Raw genomic sequence first — 23,965 nt, 5'->3', positions numbered from 1 at the left:
CCAGCTACATCCAGCGGCCTGTGAAGCAGCGGAGTATATGTGTTGTCTGTCTATTTATGAATAATGCAGACCAGGAGTGTTGGCTGAGTTCTTAACGTTTGCTTTCAGAGCGTGCATATCACAACATACAAGATGCCGTCATGGCAACACACAACCTATACCGGGCTACCGCGCATGCTCCTCACTCCTGTTGCATGCTGGGTAGGGTAGTTCTTTTATTCCCTGGCTCATAACATCACAATATAGTACCATGTATATGATGCGTTCAGTTTATCAAAGCACCAAGCAAACAATCGGAAAATTCCCATCATATCAATTCCTAGATATGGTCGTAATTATTTTAAGTGCACTACGCAGAATAAACACAACATTATTAATATTGCTACTACGGATAATTTGATCGAAAATTCCCTAAAACAGCCCACTACCTATAATATAGGTTTTTTAAACATAAGATCCCTGATAAAAAAAATGTTTCTGCTGTTACCTCAAATTTCCTGTTCAGATGTTATGATTGTGGCTCAGAGATTTGTATGTAGATTATATTTATTTTCCATAACAAACAGGATAACTTAAATACCCTGGCAGTGGCAATAAGCTTAAATGTTTGTATTTACATTTTTTGAGTTGATTTTCATAAAATATGCTATTTAACTGCTACTGTTTAACAAGGACTGATTTAAATTGTGTTTGCACAACAAATGTTTTGGCACTTTTGTTCATGTTGGAGAATATTCCAATAAAGGTGCACTACACACTACTTTGGAATTCATTATTGGGCTTTGCGTATACAATGCAGTTAATCGCGATTAATCGGAGAAATAGTGCGATTAACTTCGATTAAACATTTTAATCGTTGCCCAGCCCTAATGTGTATATATATGTATGTATGTATGTATGTATGTATGTATGTATATATATATATGTATGTACTGTATATAGAGACATACTGTAATAACTTGAAATAAATAATGAAGATTAAAAACCAATTACAAACAAAAAAATTCCCAAAAAACAAAAATGAACAAAAAGCAGTCTTTTTCTCACAATGTGTCAACTTCTTTCTTAAAAAATTGGGAACATTTTCTCATTCTTTTTGTTTCTGTAATATTGCAATATTTTTTCATAAAATGTTTACTTTTTAAATGTAAAATTATTACTTTTTACATGTAGAATTATTACTTTTTAATGCATAACGGTGACATTTGTAAGATAAAATTCTGACTTTTATCACCATACTGCCAATTTATTTGTTGTTCCTCTAAAATAGCGAGATTTTGAAAGTGAAATGATGACTTTTGTCATTATTTTTGCCAAATTGCAAAATTTTCTTATAAACTTGTGACTTTTGTCGAGTAAAATTACGACTATTTTCATAAAATTGCCATAAAGTTAAGCTCTTCTTGTAAAATCGCATCCGTTTTTGAGTAAGATTCCGACTTTTATCACAATATTGCACAAATGTGCAATTTTTCGGGGAAAATTTTGACTTGCAAATGACGTAAAATGAGTAAAATGACGACTTTTATTATAATACTGCCAAAATTATAAGTTTTTGTATGTGAAATTCTAACTCATTTTTCACAACAAGCTGTTACATATTTGCATAATATGTATATATTATTAATGTTGTGAATACAAATCTTTGTGTGTGTGTGTGTGTGTGTGTGTGTGTGTGTGTGTGTGATTAATAATACGCTGAGACCAACCTTGTTGTATTAAAAGGGGAATTTTCCTAGCTATGAGGAAGGGGGAAAAAGCAAAAGCAGCTTAGCGAACATTTGCCATCAGTCATGCTGATGTCAACAAAGAAAATTCCAGTGGTTGATGTTTTTCAGGCTTCTTCTATCTTCTTGCCTTCTATTGCATCCCCCAGGATAAAATATGCCATATAAATGTGCCCAGGTCAATAGTTCCATTAATCCTACAGTATATGCATACAGTATGTACTTTTGTATTGGTATGTATATATCAATGTTTACTTATATAGCCCTAAATCACAAGTGTCTCAAAGGGCTGCACAAACCACCACCACATCCTCGGTAGGCCCACATAAGGGCAAGGAAAACTCACACCCAGTGGGACGTCGGTGACAATAATGACTATGAGAACCTTGGAGAGGAGGAAAGCAATGGATGTCGAGCGGGTCTAACATGATACTGTGAAAGTTCAATCCACAATGGATCCAACACAGTCGCGAGAGTCCAGTCCAAAGCGGATCCAACACAGCAGCGAGAGTCCCGTTCACAGCGGAGCCAGCAGGAAACCATCCCAAGCGGAGGCGGATCAGCAGCGCAGAGATGTCCCCAGCCGATACACAGGCAAGCAGTACATGGCCACCGGATCGGACCGGACCCCCTCCACAAGGGAGAGTGGGACATAGAAGAAAAAGAAAAGAAACGGCAGATCAACTGGTCTAAAAAGGGAGTCTATTTAAAGGCTAGAGTATACAAATGAGTTTTAAGGTGAGACTTAAATGCTTCTACTGAGGTGGCATCTCGAACTGTTACCGGGAGGGCATTCCAGAGTACTGGAGCCCGAACGGAAAACGCTCTATAGCCCGCAGACTTTTTTTGGGCTTTGGGAATCACTAACAAGTCGGAGTCCTTTGAACGCAGATTTCTTGCCGGGACATATGGTACAATACAATCGGCAAGATAGGATGGAGCTAGACCGTGTAGTATTTTATACGTAAGTAGTAAAACCTTAAAGTCACATCTTAAGTGCACAGGAAGCCAGTGCAGGTGAGCCAGTACAGGTATATATGTATGTATATATGTATATAAAGGTATATACAGTACAGGCGTAATGTGATCAAACTTTCTTGTTCTTGTCAAAAGTCTAGCAGCCGCATTTTGTACCAACTGTAATCTGTTAATGCTAGACATGGGGAGACCCGAAAATAATACGTTACAGTAATCGAGACGAGACGTAACAAACGCATGGATAATGATCTCAGCGTCTTTAGTGGACAAAATGGAGCGAATTTTAGCGATATTACGGAGATGAAAGAAGGCTGTTTTAGTAACGCTTTTAATGTGTGCCTCAAAGGAGAGAGTTGGGTCAAAGATAATACCCAGATTCTTTACCGAGTCACCTTGTTTAATTGTTTGGTTGTCAAATGTTAGAGTTGTATTATTAAATAGAGTTCGGTGTCTAGCAGGACCGATAATCAGCATTTCCGTTTTTTTGGCGTTGAGTTGCAAAAAGTTAGCGGACATCCATTGTTTAATTTCATTAAGACACGCCTCCAGCTGACTACAATCCGGCGTGTTGGTCAGCTTTAGGGGCATGTAGAGTTGGGTGTGAATGCTCCAATGCTGAAGTTGAAGTGAAAAGCTGACAGAATGTAGAATGAATGTAGGAATAGTTTGAATGTTGAAGAGCTGAGGCTGAACTGAAATAATATAACGCGTACAAAAATATTAGGACAATGATGACACTGAATTTACAGTTGCAAGCATTTTACTGGCACACATTTATATCTTATTGACGTTTATTGAACAACCACAACGTTTCCCACAGGCCATTTTTCCAATTATGGACAGCAAAAGTTGTTCAACAAAACAATCATATTCCAGAAGTAAGATCAGCAACATTTCCCACCAATTTTGTTCATTTTATTTTGATTTTTTAATAATTTTACTGTGTTCTTAATTTATTAACTGTGGTTTTGTTAGTTGGCAGTAGTCATCTATCCCATAGTCATATTTTACTCCAAAAGAGACAATAGTAACCAAATATAGTAAGTAGAAATGGCAATGTCCTTGTTTACAGAATACCAGATATTAATAAGTGTTCCTAAAGGAATTGCGTGTGAATGCTCCAATGTTGAAGTGAAAAGCTGACAGAATGTAGAATGAATGTAAGAATAGTTTGAATGTTGAAGAGTTGACGCTGAACTGAAATGCTGATGGGAGGTAGGATGAATGTAGAAATGGTTTAAATGCTGAAATGGTTACAATGTGGGAATGGTTTGAATGTTAAAGAGATTGAATTTCCAGGGAATTTGGTTTGGAAGTTGGGAAAGTGTTAGTTTGACTGTCCAGGATGAGTGGAACGAGTTGATGGTCAATTATTGTTGACCAAAGGGGGCGCATTTCAATTTCTTACACACACTTATTTCATATGTTGACCAGAGAGGGAGCACTTCAAATTTTTACACACACTTGTTATTTCATATGTTGACCAGAGGGGAGCACTTTTAAAACCGACACACAGTCAATTTTAAAAATCCCTCCTTTTTGGGACCACCGTCGTTTTGATAGATTTCACCAGCAGGGGTGCTAATGAGACGTTCTCTATTTCGTGCAATGTTATTGGGACTATGATTTATGTCATCACTTGTTCACACCTCCTCATATGGAAGCTACTTTTCCTTCTTAATGTCTCAAGAAGGGTAGAAATACAACACACACACACACACCCGTAAAATGCCTACCTCTTTAGACCACCCTTTCTAGATATATAAAAAATTGTATTTACAGCATTAATAATATATATATACTATGCAAATATAAAAAAGATTGTTGTGAAAAATAATTTGGATATCACATGAAAAACGTATAAAAAGTTGTCATTTTACTCAACGCAAGTCAAATTTTTACAAGAAAAACCGAACATTTGTGCAATGTTATGATAAAAGTTGGAATCCTACTCAATAACAGTCTCAATTTTACAAGTAAAGCTTAATAGTTTGGCAATTTTATGAAAAGAGTCGTAATTTTACTCGACAAAAGTCACAATTTTATATGAAAACTTAACAATTTTAGCAATTTTCTATTAAAAACTCGTAATCTTACTTGTTAAAATTGTGACAAAAGTCATCATTTTACTCAAAAAAAAATTCACTATTTTAGAAAAACAACAAAAGAATTGGCAAAATTGTGATAAAAATCAGAATTTTATATGAAAACTTAACAATTTTAGCAATTTTCTAATAAAAACTCGGAATTTTACTTGTCAAAATTATGACAAAAGTCATCATTTTACTCAAAAAATGTCACTATTTTACAAGTTCATTTCAAAGGGAACTTTCTGGAAATTTGGGGATTTTTTAGAAAAGTGGGATTTGTTTGTGAAAATGATTAAGAGCATGTCCAGGATGTGTTGAAGTTGGAATGGTTTGAATCGGTTGAAGAATGTGGGAATGGTTAAGGTTTGCAAAATGGCCCATTCATTTTGAGTGGGAAAAATGAAAAAAAAAAAAAAAATGAATGATAGGAAATCCGGGTATTTTGTTTTTCAGAAAAAATTGGGAATTTCGGAAAAAGCGGGATTTATTTGAAAATGTTAAAAAAAAATTGAACGGTCTGAATGACATGAAATGGTTGGTGTTGAAATTTTTCAAATTGGTCGAGAAATGTTGAATTGGGAAATTGTATTACGGAATTCCTGGGATTTTGGGATAATTGGGAAATTCTCTTTTTTTTTTTTTGTTCTCTCCTCTTCTCTTCTTTCCTTTGACCATAGGCGAGGATGGGAATGTAGATCGACCGGTAAATTGAGAGCTTTGCCTTCCGGCTCAGCTCCTTCTTCACCACAACGGATCGGTACAACGTCCGCATTACTGAAGACGCCGCACCGATCCGCTTGTCGATCTCACGATCCACTCTTCCCCCACTCGTGAACAATCAATCAATCAATCAATCAATGTTTATTTATATAGCCCCAAATCACAAATGTCTCAAAGGACTGCACAAATCATTACGACTACAACATCCTCGGAAGAACCCACAAAAGGGCAAGGAAAACTCACACCCAGTGGGCAGGGAGAATTCACATTCAGTGGGACGCCAGCGACAATGCTGACTATGAGAAACCTTGGAGAGGACCTCAGATGTGGGCAACCCCCCCCCCTCTAGGGGACCGAAAGCAATGGATGTCGAGCGGGTCTAACATGATACTGTGAAAGTTCAATCCATAGTGGCTCCAAGACAGCAGTGAGAGTCCCGTCCACAGGAAACCATCTCAAGCGGATCAGCAGCGTAGAGATGTCCCCAACCGATACAGGCGAGCGGTCCATCCTGGGTCCCGACGAGCGGGACCCAGGATGGAAGAAGGAGCTGAGCCGGAAGGCAAAGCTCTCAATTTACCGGTCGATCTACGTTCCCATCCTCACCTATGGTCATGAGCTTTGGGTCATGACCGAAAGGATAAGATCACGGGTACAAGCGGCCGAAATGAGTTTCCTCTCCCTTAGAGATAGGGTGAGAAGCTCTGTCATCCGGGAGGAACTCAAAGTAAAGCCGCTGCTCCTCCACATCGAGAGGAGCCAGATGAGGTGGTTCGGGCATCTGGTCAGGATGCCACCCGAACGCCTCCCTAGGGAGGTGTTTAGGGCACGTCCAACCGGTAGGAGGCCACGGGGAAGACCCAGGACACGTTGGGAATACTATGTCTCCCGGCTGGCCTGGGAACGCCTCGGGATCCCCCGGGAAGAGCTAGACGAAGTGGCTGGGGAGAGGGAAGTCTGGGCTTCCCTGCTTAGGCTGTTGCCCCCGCGACCCGACCTCGGATAAGCGGAAGAAGATGGATGGATGGATGGGAAATTCTCACGTTTTTTTTTCCCAAATAAGAGGAATGTTTTGAAGGTAGAACGGTTGAATTGCGTTGAAAAATGTGGAAGGAGTATGGTAGTCACCACGCCGTCTGTGTGTAAATGTGTGTGTGAATGGGTGAATGTGGAAATACTGTCAAAGCGCTTTGGGCTCCTTTTTAAAAAGGGGTAGAAAAGCGCTATACAAGTACAACCCATTTACCAGAAAAAATGGTGGAAATAAGGCTTTGGAATAGCAGGAATTCTGGAAAATCCTGGAATCTTTTTGAACTTGGAAAACGGGAAATTTGGATTTCCAGAATGTGTTGAAAGTGGAATTGTTTGAATCGGTTGAAAAATGCGGAAATGGTGGAAGTTTGAAAAATGGCCAATTAATTTATGAATGGGGAAAATGCAAAAAAAAAGAGGAATGATAGGAAATCCGGGAGTTTTGTTTTTCAGAAAAATTTGGGAATTTCGGGAAAAGCAGGATTTATTTGAAAATGTTAAAAAAAACTTGAATGGTCTGAATGAGTTGGAATGTTTAGTGTTGAAATTTTTCAAATTGGTCGAGAAATGTTGAAGTAGTAACATGTTGAATTGACAAATGGCATTACGGAATTCCTGGAATATCGGGAAACCTGGGACATTTTCCCGGTTTTTGTCCTGATTAAGAGGAATATTTTGACGGTAGAACGGGTTAAATGCATTTTGAAATGTGGAAGGAGTACTCGGCAGAAAACAGGGTGGAAATAGGGCTTTGGAAAAGTATGAATTCTGGAAAATCCTGGAATCTTTTTGAACTTGGAAAACGGGAAATTTGGATTTCCAGAATGTGTTGAAAGTGGAATTGTTTGAATCGGTTGAAAAATGCGGAAATGGTGGAAGTTTGAAAAATGGCCAATTAATTTATGAATGGGGAAAATGCAAAAAAAAAGAGGAATGATAGGAAATCCGGGAGTTTTGTTTTTCAGAAAAATTTGGGAATTTCGGGAAAAGCAGGATTTATTTGAAAATGTTAAAAAAAACTTGAATGGTCTGAATGAGTTGGAATGTTTAGTGTTGAAATTTTTCAAATTGGTCGAGAAATGTTGAAGTAGTAACATGTTGAATTGACAAATGGCATTACGGAATTCCTGGAATATCGGGAAACCTGGGACATTTTCCCGGTTTTTGTCCTGATTAAGAGGAATATTTTGACGGTAGAACGGGTTAAATGCATTTTGAAATGTGGAAGGAGTACTCGGCAGAAAACAGGGTGGAAATAGGGCTTTGGAAAAGTAGGAATTCTGGAAAATCCTGAAATCTTTTTGAACTTGGAAAACAAGAAGTTTGAATTTCCAGGATGGTGAAATGTGTTGAAGGTGGAATGGTTTGAATTTGTTAAATAATGTGGAAATGGTGAAATTTTGAAAAACGGCCAATTCATTTTGAATGGGGAAAATGCCCCCCTCAAAAAAGGGAATTATAGGAAATCTGGGGGGGGGGGGGAAATTCAGAAAAAAATGGGAATTTCAGGTAAAGTGGGATTTATTTGAAAATGGTAAAAAAAACACCTTGAACACTCTGAATGAGTTGAAATGGTTGGTGTTGAAATGTTTCAAATTGGTGGAGAAATGTTGAAGTAGTAACATGTTGAATTGACAAATGGTATTACGGAATATCGAGAAAACTGGGACATTTTCCCGGGTTTTGTCCAGATTAAGAGGAATGTTTTGACGGTAGAACGGTTGAAATGGGTTGTAAAATGTGGATGGAGTATTCACCAGAAAAAAAAAAATAGGGCTTTGGAACAGCAGGAATACTGGAAAATCCTGGAATCTTTTTGAACTTGGAAAACGGGAAGTTTGAATTTCCAGGATGGTGAAATGTGTTGAAGGTGGAATGGTTTGAATCGGTTGAAAAATGTGGGAATGGTGGAAGTTTGAAAAATGGCCAATTAATTTATGAATGGGGAAAATGCAAAAAAAAAGGAATGATAGGAAATCCGGGAGTTTTGTTTTTCAGAAAAATTTGGTAATTTCGGGAAAAGCAGGATTTATTTGAAAATGTTAAAAAAAAAAACTTGAATGGTCTGAATGAGTTGGAATGTTTAGTGTTGAAATTTTTCAAATTGGTCGAGAAATGTTGAAGTAGTAACATGTTGAATTGACAAATGGCATTACGGAATTCCTGGAATATCGGGAAACCTGGGACATTTTCCCAGTTTTTGTCCTGATTAAGAGGAATGTTTTGACGGTAGAACGGGTTAAATGCATTTTGAAATGTGGAAGGAGTACTCGGCAGAAAACAGGGTGGAAATAGGGCTTTGGAAAAGTAGGAATTCTGGAAAATCCTGAAATCTTTTTGAACTTGGAAAACAAGAAGTTTGAATTTCCAGGATGGTGAAATGTGTTGAAGGTGGAATGGTTTGAATTTGCTAAAATAATGTGGAAATGGTGAAATTTTGAAAAACGGCCAATTCATTTTGAATGGGGAAAATGCCCCCCTCAAAAAAGGGAATTATAGGAAATCTGGGGGGGAAAAAATTCTGAAAAAATTGGGAATTTCAGGTAAAGTGGGATTTATTTGAAAATGGTAAAAAAAAAACACCTTGAACACTCTGAATGAGTTGAAATGGTTGGTGTTGAAATGTTTCAAATTGGTGGAGAAATGTTGAAGTAGTAACATGTTGAATTGACAAATGGTATTACGGAATATCGAGAAAACTGGGACATTTTCCCGGGTTTTGTCCAGATTAAGAGGAATGTTTTGACGGTAGAACGGTTGAAATGGGTTGTAAAATGTGGATGGAGTAGTCACCAGAAAAAAAAAAATAGGGCTTTGGAACAGCAGGAATACTGGAAAATCCTGGAATCTTTTTGAACTTGGAAAACGGGAAGTTTGAATTTCCAGGATGGTGAAATGTGTTGAAGGTGGAATGGTTTGAATCGGTTGAAAAATGTGGGAATGGTGGAAGTTTGAAAAATGGCCAATTAATTTATGAATGGGGAAAATGCAAAAAAAAAGGAATGATAGGAAATCCGGGAGTTTTGTTTTTCAGAAAAATTTGGTAATTTCGGGAAAAGCAGGATTTATTTGAAAATGTTAAAAAAAAAAACTTGAATGGTCTGAATGAGTTGGAATGTTTAGTGTTGAAATTTTTCAAATTGGTCGAGAAATGTTGAAGTAGTAACATGTTGAATTGACAAATGGCATTACGGAATTCCTGGAATATCGGGAAACCTGGGACATTTTCCCAGTTTTTGTCCTGATTAAGAGGAATGTTTTGACGGTAGAACGGGTTAAATGCATTTTGAAATGTGGAAGGAGTACTCGGCAGAAAACAGGGTGGAAATAGGGCTTTGGAAAAGTAGGAATTCTGGAAAATCCTGAAATCTTTTTGAACTTGGAAAACAAGAAGTTTGAATTTCCAGGATGGTGAAATGTGTTGAAGGTGGAATGGTTTGAATTTGTTAAATAATGTGGAAATGGTGAAATTTTGAAAAACGGCCAATTCATTTTGAATGGGGAAAATGCCCCCCTCAAAAAAGGGAATTATAGGAAATCTGGGGGGGGGGGGGAAATTCAGAAAAAAATGGGAATTTCAGGTAAAGTGGGATTTATTTGAAAATGGTAAAAAAAACACCTTGAACACTCTGAATGAGTTGAAATGGTTGGTGTTGAAATGTTTCAAATTGGTGGAGAAATGTTGAAGTAGTAACATGTTGAATTGACAAATGGTATTACGGAATATCGAGAAAACTGGGACATTTTCCCGGGTTTTGTCCAGATTAAGAGGAATGTTTTGACGGTAGAACGGTTGAAATGGGTTGTAAAATGTGGATGGAGTATTCACCAGAAAAAAAAAAATAGGGCTTTGGAACAGCAGGAATACTGGAAAATCCTGGAATCTTTTTGAACTTGGAAAACGGGAAGTTTGAATTTCCAGGATGGTGAAATGTGTTGAAGGTGGAATGGTTTGAATCGGTTGAAAAATGTGGGAATGGTGGAAGTTTGAAAAATGGCCAATTAATTTATGAATGGGGAAAATGCAAAAAAAAAGGAATGATAGGAAATCCGGGAGTTTTGTTTTTCAGAAAAATTTGGTAATTTCGGGAAAAGCAGGATTTATTTGAAAATGTTAAAAAAAAAAACTTGAATGGTCTGAATGAGTTGGAATGTTTAGTGTTGAAATTTTTCAAATTGGTCGAGAAATGTTGAAGTAGTAACATGTTGAATTGACAAATGGCATTACGGAATTCCTGGAATATCGGGAAACCTGGGACATTTTCCCAGTTTTTGTCCTGATTAAGAGGAATGTTTTGACGGTAGAACGGGTTAAATGCATTTTGAAATGTGGAAGGAGTACTCGGCAGAAAACAGGGTGGAAATAGGGCTTTGGAAAAGTAGGAATTCTGGAAAATCCTGAAATCTTTTTGAACTTGGAAAACAAGAAGTTTGAATTTCCAGGATGGTGAAATGTGTTGAAGGTGGAATGGTTTGAATTTGCTAAAATAATGTGGAAATGGTGAAATTTTGAAAAACGGCCAATTCATTTTGAATGGGGAAAATGCCCCCCTCAAAAAAGGGAATTATAGGAAATCTGGGGGGGAAAAAATTCTGAAAAAATTGGGAATTTCAGGTAAAGTGGGATTTATTTGAAAATGGTAAAAAAAAAAAACACCTTGAACACTCTGAATGAGTTGAAATGGTTGGTGTTGAAATGTTTCAAATTGGTGGAGAAATGTTGAAGTAGTAACATGTTGAATTGACAAATGGTATTACGGAATATCGAGAAAACTGGGACATTTTCCCGGGTTTTGTCCAGATTAAGAGGAATGTTTTGACGGTAGAACGGTTGAAATGGGTTGTAAAATGTGGATGGAGTAGTCACCAGAAAAAAAAAAATAGGGCTTTGGAACAGCAGGAATACTGGAAAATCCTGGAATCTTTTTGAACTTGGAAAACGGGAAGTTTGAATTTCCAGGATGGTGAAATGTGTTGAAGGTGGAATGGTTTGAATCGGTTGAAAAATGTGGGAATGGTGGAAGTTTGAAAAATGGCCAATTAATTTATGAATGGGGAAAATGCAAAAAAAAAGGAATGATAGGAAATCCGGGAGTTTTGTTTTTCAGAAAAATTTGGTAATTTCGGGAAAAGCAGGATTTATTTGAAAATGTTAAAAAAAAAAACTTGAATGGTCTGAATGAGTTGGAATGTTTAGTGTTGAAATTTTTCAAATTGGTCGAGAAATGTTGAAGTAGTAACATGTTGAATTGACAAATGGCATTACGGAATTCCTGGAATATCGGGAAACCTGGGACATTTTCCCAGTTTTTGTCCTGATTAAGAGGAATGTTTTGACGGTAGAACGGGTTAAATGCATTTTGAAATGTGGAAGGAGTACTCGGCAGAAAACAGGGTGGAAATAGGGCTTTGGAAAAGTAGGAATTCTGGAAAATCCTGAAATCTTTTTGAACTTGGAAAACAAGAAGTTTGAATTTCCAGGATGGTGAAATGTGTTGAAGGTGGAATGGTTTGAATTTGCTAAAATAATGTGGAAATGGTGAAATTTTGAAAAACGGCCAATTCATTTTGAATGGGGAAAATGCCCCCCTCAAAAAAGGGAATTATAGGAAATCTGGGGGGGAAAAAATTCTGAAAAAATTGGAATTTCAGGTAAAGTGGGATTTATTTGAAAATGGTAAAAAAAAAACACCTTGAACACTCTGAATGAGTTGAAATGGTTGGTGTTGAAATGTTTCAAATTGGTGGAGAAATGTTGAAGTAGTAACATGTTGAATTGACAAATGGTATTACGGAATATCGGGAAAACTGGGACATTTTCCCGGGTTTTGTCCTGATTAAGAGGAATGTTTTGACAGTAGAACGGTTGAAATGGGTTGTAAAATGTGGATGGAGTAGTCACCAGAAAAAAAAAATAGGGCTTTGGAACAGCAGCAATACTGGAAAATCCTGGAATCTTTTTGAACTTGGAAAACGGGAAGTTTGAATTTCCAGGATGGTGAAATGTGTTGAAGGTGGATTGGTTTGAATCGGTTGAAAAATGTGGGAATGGTGAAATTTTGAAAAATGGCCAATACATTTTGAATTCGGAAAATGCAAAAAAAAAAAAAGGGAATTTTAGGAAATCTGAGAATTTTGTTTTTCTGAAAAAATTGGGAATTTCAGGAAAAGCAGGATTTATTTGAAAATGTTAAAAAAAAACTTGAATGGTCTGAATGAGTTGGAATGTTTAGTGTTGAAATTTTTCAAATTGGTCAAGAAATGTTGAAGTAGTAACATGTTGAATTGACAAATGGCATTACGGAATTCCTGGAATATCGGGAAAACTGGGACATTTTCCCGGTTTTTGTCCTGATTAAGAGGAATATTTTGACGGTAGAACGGTTGAAATGGGTTGTAAAATGTGGATGGAGTAGTCACCAGAAAAAAAAATAGGGCTTTGGAATAGCACGAATTCTGGAAAATCCTGGAATCTTTTTGAACTTGGAAAACGGGAAGTTTGAATTTCCAGGATGGTGAAATGTGTTGAAGGTGGAATGGTTTGAATCGGTTGAAAAATGTGGGAATGGTGAAATTTTGAAAAATGGCCAATACATTTTGAATTCGGAAAATGCAAAAAAAAAAAGATAATTTTAGGAAATCTGAGAATTTTGTTTTTCTGAAAAAATTGGGAATTTCAGGAAAAGCAGGATTTATTTGAAAATGTTAAAAAAAACTTGAATGGTCTGAATGAGTTGGAATGTTTAGTGTTGAAATTTTTCAAATTGGTCAAGAAATGTTGAAGTAGTAACATGTTGAATTGACAAATGGCATTACGGAATTCCTGGAATATCGGGAAAACTGGGACATTTTCCCGGGTTTTGTCCTGATTAAGAGGAATGTTTTGACGGTAGAACGGTTGAAATAGGTTGTAAAATGTGGATGGAGTAGTCACCAGAAAAAAAAATAGGGCTTTGGAATAGCACGAATTCTGGAAAATCCTGGAATCTTTTTGAACTTGGAAAACGGGAAGTTTGAATTTCCAGGATGGTGAAATGTGTTTTGAATCGGTTGAAAAATGTGGGAATAGTGGAAGTTTGAAAAATGGCCAATTCATTTTGAATGCGGAAAATGCAAAAAAAAAAAGGGAAATTTAGGAAATCCGGGATTTTTGTTTTTCAGAAAAAATTGTGAATTTCAGGAAAAGTGGGATTTATTTGAAAATGGTAAAAAAAAAATAAAAAAACTTGAACGGTCTGAATAAGCTGAAAATGAACATTTTTTAAATCGGTCGAGAAATGTTGAAGTAGTAACATGTTGAATTGAGAAATGATATTATGGAATTTCGGGAAAGCCGGGAAATTTTCCCGTTTTTTTCCGATTTAAGAGGATTCTTTTGACGATGGAATGGTTGAAATGGGTTGAAAAATGTGGGATGAGTAGATGGCAGAAAAAAAGAGTGGAAATAGGGCTTTGGAAAACCGGGAATTCTGGAAAATCGGGGAATTCCTTTGAACTTGGAAAATGAGAAATTTGAATTTCCAGGATTGTGAAATGTGTTGAAGATGGAATGGCTTGAATCGGTTGAAAAATGTGGGAATGGTGAAATTTTGAAAAATGGCCAATACATTTTGAATGGGGAAAATGCAAAAAAAAAAAAGGGAATTTTAGGAAATCCGGGATTGTTTTTTTTTCAGAAAAAATTGGGAGTTTCAGGAGAAGCGGAATTTATTTGAAAATGGTTAAAAAAAAAAAAAAACTTGAACGGTTGAATAAGCTGAAAATGAAAATTTTTTAAATCGGTCGAGAAATGTTGAAGTAGTAACATGTTGAATTGAGAAATGGTATTATGGAATTTCGGGAAATCCGGGAAATTTTCCCGTTTTTTTCCGATTTAAGAGGATTATTTTGATGATAGAACGGTTGAAATGGGTTGAAAAATGTGGGATGAGTAGATGGCAGAAAAAAAGAGTGGAAATAGGGCTTTGGAAAATCGTGGAATTCCTTTGAACTTGTAAAATAAGAAGTTTGAATTTCCAGGATGGTGAAATGTGTTGAAGATGGAATGGCTTGAATCGGTTGAAAAATGCGGAAATGGTGGAAGTAGGAAAAATGACCAATTTATTTTGAAAGGGGAAAAATGTCCCGGAAAATTCTGGGAAATCTGGGAGTATTCTGAATTTGTCAAGGGAAAGCCTGAACAGTTTGAAGTTGGAGCGGTTTGAAAAATGAGAAATGGTATTATGGAATTTCGGGAAAGCCGGGAAATGTTCCCGTTTTTTTTCCTAAATAAGAGGATTCTTTTGACGATGGAATGGTTGAAATGGGTTGAAAAATGTGGGATGAGTAGACGGCGGAAAAAAAGGGTGGAAATAGGGCTTTGGAAAACCGGGAATTCTGGAAAATCGTGGAATTCCTTTGAACTTGGAAAATGAGAAATTTTAATTTCCAGGATGGTGAAATGTGTCGAAGATGGAATGGCTTGAATCGGTTGAAAAATGTGGGAATGGTGAAATTTTGAAAAATGACCAATACATTTTGAATGGGGAAAATGCAAAAAAAAAAAGGGAATTTTAGGAAATCCGGGATTGTTTTTTTTTCAGAAAAAATTGGGAGTTTCAGGAGAAGCGGAATTTATTTGAAAATGGTTAAAAAAAAAAAATAAAAAAAAAACTTGAACGGTTTGAATAAGCTGAAAATGAAAATGTTTTAAATCGGTCGAGAAATGTTGAAGTAGTAACATGTTGAATTGAGAAATGGTATTATGGAATTTCGGGAAATCCGGGAAATTTTCCCGTTTTTTTCCGATTTAAGAGGATTCTTTTGATGATAGAACGGTTGAAATGGGTTGAAAAATGTGGGATGAGTAGATGGCAGAAAAAAAGAGTGGAAATAGGGCTTTGGAAAACCGGGAATTCTGGAAAATCTTGGAATTCCTTTGAACTTGGAAAATGAGAAATTTGAATTTCCAGGATGGTGAAATGTGTTGAAGATGGAATGGCTTGAATTGGTTGAAAAATGTGGGAATGGTGAAATTTTGAAAAATGGCCAATACATTTTGAATGGGGAAAATGCAAAAAAAAAAAGGGAAATTTAGGAAATCCGGGATTGTTTTTTTTTCAGAAAAAATTGGGAGTTTCAGGAGAAGCGGAATTTATTTGAAAATGGTTAAAAAAACTAAAAAAAAAACTTGAACGGTTTGAATAAGCTGAAAATGAAAATGTTTTAAATCGGTCGAGAAATGTTGAAGTAGTAACATGTTGAATTGAGAAATGGTATTATGGAATTTCGGGAAATCCGGGAAATTTTCCCGTTTTTTTCCGATTTAAGAGGATTCTTTTGATGATAGAACGGTTGAAATGGGTTGAAAAATGTGGGATGAGTAGATGGCAGAAAAAAAGGGTGGAAATAGGGCTTTGGAAAACCGGGAATTCTGGAAAATCGTGGAATTCCTTTGAACTTGGAAAATGAGAAATTTGAATTTCCAGGATGGTGAAATGTGTCGAAGATGGAATGGCTTGAATCGGTTGAAAAATGTGGGAATGGTGAAATTTTTAAAAATTGCCAATACATTTGAAGGGGGAAAATGCAAAAAAAAAAAAGGGAAATTTAGGAAATCCGGGATTGTTTTTTTTTCAGAAAAAATTGGGAGTTTCAGGAGAAGCGGAATTTATTTGAAAATGGTTAAAAAAAAAAAAAAAACTTGAACGGTTTGAATAAGCTGAAAATGAAAATTTTTTAAATCGGTCGAGAAATGTTGAAGTAATAACATGTTGAATTGAGAAATGGTATTATGGAATTTCGGGAAATCCGGGAAATTTTCCCGTTTTTTTCCGATTTAAGAGGATTCTTTTGATGATAGAACGGTTGAAATGGGTTGAAAAATGTGGGATGAGTAGATGGCAGAAAAAAAGAGTGGAAATAGGGCTTTGGAAAACCGGGAATTCCTTTGAACTTGTAAAATAAGAAGTTTGAATTTCCAGGATGGTGAAATGTGTCGAAGTTGGAATGGCTTGAATCGGTTGAAAAATGTGGGAATGGTGAAATTTTGAAAAATGGCCAATACATTTTGAATGGGGAAAATGCAAAAAAAAAAAAGGGAATTTTAGGAAATCCGGGATTGTTTTTTTTTTCAGAAAAAATTGGGAGTTTCAGGAGAAGCGGAATTTATTTGAAAATGGTTAAAAAAAAAAAAAAAAAAAAAAAAAACTTGAACGGTTTGAATAAGCTGAAAATGAATTTTTTTTAAATCGGTCGAGAAATGTTGAAGTAGTAACATGTTGAATTGAGAAATGATATTATGGAATTTCGGGAAAGCCGGGAAATTTTCCCGGTTTTTTCCGATTTAAGAGGATTCTTTTGACGATGGAATGGTTGAAATGGGTTGAAAAATGTGGGATGAGTAGATGGCAGAAAAAAAGAGTGGAAATAGGAATTTGGAAAACCGGGAATTCTGGAAAATCGGGGAATTCCTTTGAACTTGGAAAATGAGAAGTTTGAATTTCCAGGATGGTGAAATGTGTCGAAGATGGAAAGGCTTGAATCGGTTGAAAAATGTGGGAACGGTGAAATTTTGAAAAATGGCCAATACATTTTGAATGGGGAAAATGCAAAAAAAAAAAAGGGAATTTTAGGAAATCCGGGATTGTTTTTTTTTCAGAAAAAATTGGGAGTTTCAGGAGAAGCGGAATTTATTTGAAAATGGTTAAAAAAAAAAAAAACTTGAACGGTTTGAATAAGCTGAAAATGATTTTTTTTTAAATCGGTCGAGAAATGTTGAAGTAGTAACATGTTGAATTGAGAAATGGTATTATGGAATTTCGGGAAATCCGGGAAATTTTCCCGTTTTTTTCCGATTTAAGAGGATTCTTTTGATGATAGAACGGTTGAAATGGGTTGAAAAATGTGGGATGAGTAGATGGCAGAAAAAAAGAGTGGAAATAGGGCTTTGGAAAACCGGGAATTCTGGAAAATCGGGGAATTCCTTTGAACTTGTAAAATGAGAAGTTTGAATTTCCAGGATGGTGAAATTTGTCGAAGATGGAATGGCTTGAATCGGTTGAAAAATGCGGAAATGGTGGAAGTAGGAAAAATAACCAATTTATTTTGAATGGGGAAAAATGTCCCGGAAAATTCTGGGAAATCTGGGAGTATTCTGAATTTGTCAAGGGAAAGCCTGAACAGTTTGAAGTCGGGGCTGTTTGAATCGGGTGAAAAACGCGTAAGGTAGAGCGCTCCAACATCTGGAGAAGAAGAAGTTGAATAATAAATAGATGAATTTTGCTGTCGAAAAGCATATGTGTGAATGTTTTGGAGCATTCACACAATGACGATGATGAAGATATTTAATTCTAGTTTAAAGTAATGAAAGCAGTAATATTCCAGGTCACATCTGTCTGGTAAACAATGTTGTCTAAACACATTTGAGTAATATTTTGGCACATTGTGAGTTCTTCTGAGATTGTGAAGCATGTGTCCCTAATATTGTGGCCCACCAAGATGCTGACGTGTGCGCTTTCCTACGTCTGCATCTGTTGGGGTGATTAAAAAAAAAAAAAAAAAAAAGACTCTGAGGTTTTGCTTCTGGCACCACGAGTCCATGAGTCAGCCTTCCAGACTGCAAGACTCCACTCTGCAGGATTTTGGGCCGATGTGGAGGTGACTTGTTCTCCTAATAATACAAACACACTTCCACTGTGGGTCTGACAGAAGGAAGAATCAGAGTTCTACAAAAATGATACAAAAGTGATTTTTGTAGAACTTCAATATGTTTTCTTTATTTCAATGACTATTTAGGTTGTAGATCAGGGGTCACGGCACCAGGTCGCCCGTAAGGACCAGATGAGTCGCCCGCTGGCCTGTTCTAAAAATAGCTCAAATAGCAGCACTTACCAGTGAGCTGCCTCTATTTTTTAAATTGTATTTATTTACTAGCAAGCTGGTCTCGCTTTGCTCGACATTTTTAATTCTAAGAGTGTGAGTCCAGTCCATAGTGGATCTAACATAATAGTGAGAGTCCAGTCCATAGTGGATCTAACATAGTAGTGAGAGTCCAGTCCATAGTGGATCTAACATAATAGTGTGAGAGTCCAGTCCATAGTGGATCTAACATAATAGTGAGAGTCCAGTCCATAGTGGATCTAACATAGTAGTGAGAGTCCAGTCCATAGTGGATCTAACATAATAGTGGGAGTCCAGTCCATAGTGGATCTAACATAATAGTAAGAGTCCAGTTCATAATGGATCTAACATAATAGTGTGAGAGTCCAGTCCATAGTGGATCAAACATAATAGGAAGAGTCCAGTCCATAGTAGATCTAACATAATAGTCTGAGAGTCCAGTCCATAGTGGATCTAACATAATAGTGTGAAAGTCCAGTCCATAGTGGATCTTACATAATAGTGAGGGTCCAGTCCATAGTGGATCCAACATAATAGTGTGAGAGTCCAGTCCATAAGGGATCTAACATCATAGTGGGAGTCCAGTCCATAGTGGATCTAACATAATAGTGGGAGAGTCCAGTCCATAGTGGATCTAACATAATAGTGGGAGAGTCCAGTCCATAGTGGATCTAACATAATAGTGGGAGTCCAGTCCGTAGTGGATCTAACAAAATAGTGGAATCCAGTCCATAGTGGATCTTACATAATAGTGAGAATCCAGTCCATAGTGGATCTAACATAATAGTGTGAGAGTCCAGTCCATAGTGGATCTAACATAATAGTGGGAGTCCAGTCCATAGTGGATCTAACATAATAGTGGGAGTCCAGTCCATAGTGGATCTAACATAATAGTGTGAGAGTCCAGTCCATAGTGGATCTAACATAATAGTGAGAGTCCAGTCCATAGTGGATCTAACATAATAGTGTGAGAGTCCAGTCCATAGTGGATCTAACATAATAGTGAGAGTCCAGTCCATAGTGGATCTAACATAATAGTGGGAGTCCAGTCCATAGTGGATCTAACATAATAGTGTGAGAGTCCAGTCCATAGTGGATCTAACATAATAGTGAGAGTCCAGTCCATAGTGGATCTAACATAATAGTGGGAGTCCAGTCCATAGTGGATCTAACATAATAGTGTGAGAGTCCAGTCCATAGTGGATCTAACATAATAGTGAGAGTCCAGTCCATAGTGGATCTAACATAATAGTGAGAGTCCAGTCCATAGTGGATCTAACATAGTAGTGAGAGTCCAGTCCATAGTGGATCTAACATAATAGTGAGAGTCCAGTCCATAGTGGATCTAACATAGTAGTGAGAGTCCAGTCCATAGTGGATCTAACATAGTAGTGAGAGTCCAGTCCATAGTGGATCTAACATAATAGTGAGAGTCCAGTCCATAGTGGATCTAACATAATAGTGAGAGTCCAGTCCATAGTGGATCTAACATAATAGTGAGAGTCCAGTCCATAGTGGATCTAACATAATAGTGAGAGTCCAGTCCATAGTGGATCTAACATAATAGTGAGAGTCCAGTCCATAGTGGATCTAACATAGTAGTGAGAGTCCAGTCCATAGTGGATCTAACATAGTAGTCAGAGTCCAGTCCATAGTGGATCTAACATAGTAGTGAGAGTCCAGTCCATAGTGGATCTAACATAGTAGTGAGAGTCCAGTCCATAGTGGATCTAACATAGTAGTGAGAGTCCAGTCCATAGTGGATCTAACATAATAGTGAGAGTCCAGTCCATAGTGGATCTAACATAATAGTGAGAGTCCAGTCCATAGTGGGGGCAGAGTGCTCCTGACAATGATGATCATGTTAACAGCAGACCATAGAGGATCTTTGACACTCACTTCCTGTCCCCTGTGCGTCTGACAGGAAGTGAGCCGCAGGCCAACATCTCCAGGCCTCTGCTGCCCGAATGGTCCGAGGAGGACGTGCAGGCTTGGCTGCGTGAGGAAAACCTGCAAGATCTTCTCCACATCTTCCGGGCCAACAAGACGGACGGGGCGGAGCTGAGCCGACTCAGCAAGGAGACCATGGTGGAGATGGGAATCGGTGAGTTAATAATACGTTGGGATTTGCTTTTTTGATGCCGAACATGCCGACAAGACGTAAGCCGCTTTCATCACACACACACACACACACACACACACACACACACACACACACACGACGTCATCACAAATCAGATTGACTTTTTTTTAATTTATTTTTTTAATGTAATCCCGTGACAATATGATTGGCAGCCATAAGGTCGGGCCGGGTGTCCGGTCGTCATGGCGACCTGTAACCTTGCATGCCTCAGTGAAGTGAACACGCACACAGCAAAGAGTCACGGAGGAAAGAATGCGCGGGCAGCACAGGTTACAGTCGTGGTTTTTTCTCGGCGAACGACGACATCGTGTGCGGGAGATCGTGACGTCATCACAAAAATTGCACGTGGCATCTGTAAAGCTGAACACCACTTTGCACTTCGAAAAGCTCTGCCTAGCAGAATCTGCCAAACATTCCAACTACACCACATGGTCTGAGGGTTTGACTTTGCTAGATGTACTCTAAAAAGTAATTCAATCTGATTTTATAAAATAAAAATGTATATGTACAAAACCCAAAACCAGTGAAGTTGTCACCTTGTGTAAATAGTAAATAAAAACAGAATACAATGATTTAAAAATCCTTTTCAACTTATATTCAATTGAATAGACTGCAAAGACAAGATACTTAATGTTCCAACAGGAAAACTTTGTTATTTTTCGCAAATATTAGCTCATTTGGAACTTCATGCCTGCAACGTGTTTCAAAAAAAGCTGGCACAAGTGGCAAAAAAGACTGAGAACGTTGAGGAATGCTCGTCAAACACGTATTTGGAACATCCCGCAGGTGAACAGGCTAATTGGGTCTAAAAGCAATTTCCATGAAATCCTCAGTCGTTCACAAACAAGGACGGGGCGAGGGTCACCACTTTGTGAACAAATGCTTAAGCAAATTATTTGAGAACAACATTTCTCAACCAGCCATTGCAAGGACTTTAGGGGTTTCACCATCTACGGTCCGTAATATCATCAAAAGGTTCAGAGAATCTGGAGAAATCACTGCACTTAAGCGGCTAAGCCTGTGACCTTGGATCCCTCAGGCGGTACTGCATCAAAAAGCGACATCAGTGTGTGAAAGATATCACCACATGGGCTCAGGAACACTTCAGAAAAGCACTGTCAGTAACTACAGTTGGTGGCCACATCCATAAGTGCAAGTTAAACTCTGCTATGCAAAGCCAAATACATTTATCAACAACACCCAGAAACGCCGCCGGCTTTGCTAGGCCCGAGTTCTTTTAAGATGGACTGATGCAAAGTGGAAAAGTGTTCTGTGGTCTGATGAGTCCCCATGTGAAATAGTTTTTGGGAACTGTGGACGTCATGTCCTCCGAACCAAAGACGAAAATAACCATCCGGATTGTTCTAGGCGTAAATTTGAAAAGCCAGCATCTGTGATGGTATGGGGGTGTATTAGTGCCCGAGGCATGGGTAACTTACACATCTGTGAAGGCACCATTAATGCTGAAAGTGTCAGGAAGGGTTGGTGACGAATCCCAAGATACAGAGATGGCAGGCTTGATACAGGAAAACATGGTTTTAATGTCCAAAAATGCAGGTAAAACAAACCAGGGGACAGAAAACAGGAACAGGAATCAGGAACCAGGGATCAGGTCACAGCTTAAAATGCTCCAGCACTGACTGGAGGGCAAGGCAGGTCTGAATAGCAGCTGGCTGATTGACGCCAGGTGTGGCCAGGTGCCAATCAGCTACAGTTGAGGGGAAACAGCGCTCAGGTAAACAAGCAGGAAAACTGAACAAAAATAAGAGCGCTGACAGGAAATAAAACAAACAAGGAAAAACTATAATATAAACAAACTGTCAGTTACAAGCCTGACAGAAAGGTACATAATCATTGGCCTAGTGGTTAGAGTGTCCGCCCTGAGATTGGTACAGGTTGTGAGTTCAAATCCCGGCCGAGTCATACCAAAGACTATAAAAATGGGACCCATTACCTCCCTGCTTGGTACTCAGCATCAAGGGTTAAAATTGGGGGTTAAATCACCAAAAATGATTCCCGGGCGCGACCAACACTGCTGCTCACTGCTCCCCTCACCTCCCAGGGGGTGATCAAGGGTGATGGGTCAAATGCGGAGAATAATTTCGCCACACCTAGTGTGTGTGTGACAATTATTGGTAACTTTAACTTTTTAGCTTATTATAGGTTTTGGTGCAACATATATCGCCATACAGGCAACGTTATCATGGACGCCCCTGCTTATTTCAGAAAGACAATGCCAAGCCACGTGTTACAACAGCGTGGCTTCGTAGTGAAATAGTGCGGGTACTAAACGGGCCTGCCTGTAGTCCAGACCTCTCTCCCATTGAAAATGTGTGGCCATTATGAAGCCTAAAATACCACAATGGAGACTTAAAGGCCTACTGAAATGAGATTTTCTTATTTTAAACGGGGATAGCAGGTCCATTCTATGTGTCATACTTGATCATTTCGCGATATTGCCATATTTTTGCTGGAAGGATTTAGTAGAGAACATCGACGATAAAGTTCGCAACTTTTGGTCGCTAATAAAAATAAAAAAGCCTTACCTGTACCGGAAGTAGCAGACGATGACGTAAACGGTGTGAGGGCTTCTTTTAATGTGAGCCTCCAGCAGCAAGAGCTATTTGGGCCGAGAAAGCGACAATTTCCCCATTAATTTGAGCGAGGATGAAAGATTCGTGGCTGAGGATATTGATAGCGAAGGACTGTAAAAAAAAAAAAAAAAGTTAAAAAAAAAAGGCGATTGCATTGGGAGCGATTCAGATGTTTTTAGACACATTTACTAGGATAATTCTGGGAAATCTCTTATCTTTCTATTGTGTTGCTAGTGTTTTAGTGAGTTAAATAGTACCTGATAGTCGGAGGGGTGTGTTATGTAGCTACAAATGTAGCTTACCACCACCGGGTGTGAATGAATGATGGGTTCCCACTGCTCTGTGAGCGCTTTGAGTATCTAACAATAGGAAAGCGCGATACAAATCTAATCCATTATTATTATTATTATTATGTTGTGTTACGGTGCGGATGTTCTGCCGAAATGTGTTTGTCATTCTTTTTTTGGTGTGGGTTCACAGTGTGGCGCATATTTGTAACAGTGTTAAAGTTGTTTATACGGCCACCCTCAGTGTGACCTGTATGGCTGTTGACCAAGTTATGCCTTGAATTCACATACCTGTGTGTCGAAGCCGCCTATATTATGTGACTGGACCAGAATGCTGTTTGTATGGAGGAAAAGCGGAAGTGATGACAGGTTGTAGAGGGCGCTAAAGGCAGCGCCTTTAAGACACGCCCCCGATATTGTCGTCTGGGTGGAAATCGGGAGAATGTTTTTTCGGGAGGGACAGTGAAATTCGGGAGGGTTGGCAAGTATGAGTATTAGCGGTGAATGCTGTATA

General features: G+C 38.0%; 1 protein-coding gene across 2 annotated transcripts in view; it reads left to right on the top strand.

The window, feature by feature from the left end:
- Nucleotides 1-23,965, top strand: part of arsh (arylsulfatase H) — a 136,170-nt gene that overhangs the window by 108,859 nt on the left and 3,346 nt on the right. For both annotated transcript variants that reach the window (XM_061879026.1, XM_061879027.1), the window contains one exon: nucleotides 20,352-20,531. In XM_061879026.1, the coding sequence (XP_061735010.1) occupies nucleotides 20,352-20,531 (180 nt within the window). The remainder of the gene's footprint in view (nucleotides 1-20,351; nucleotides 20,532-23,965) is intronic.

This window comes from Nerophis ophidion, linkage group LG19 (genome assembly GCF_033978795.1).
Source record: "Nerophis ophidion isolate RoL-2023_Sa linkage group LG19, RoL_Noph_v1.0, whole genome shotgun sequence".
Classification (NCBI taxonomy): Eukaryota; Metazoa; Chordata; class Actinopteri; order Syngnathiformes; family Syngnathidae; genus Nerophis; species Nerophis ophidion.
Note: the sequence above shows the minus strand (reverse complement) of the source record. Positions and strands in the feature narration are given on the sequence as shown.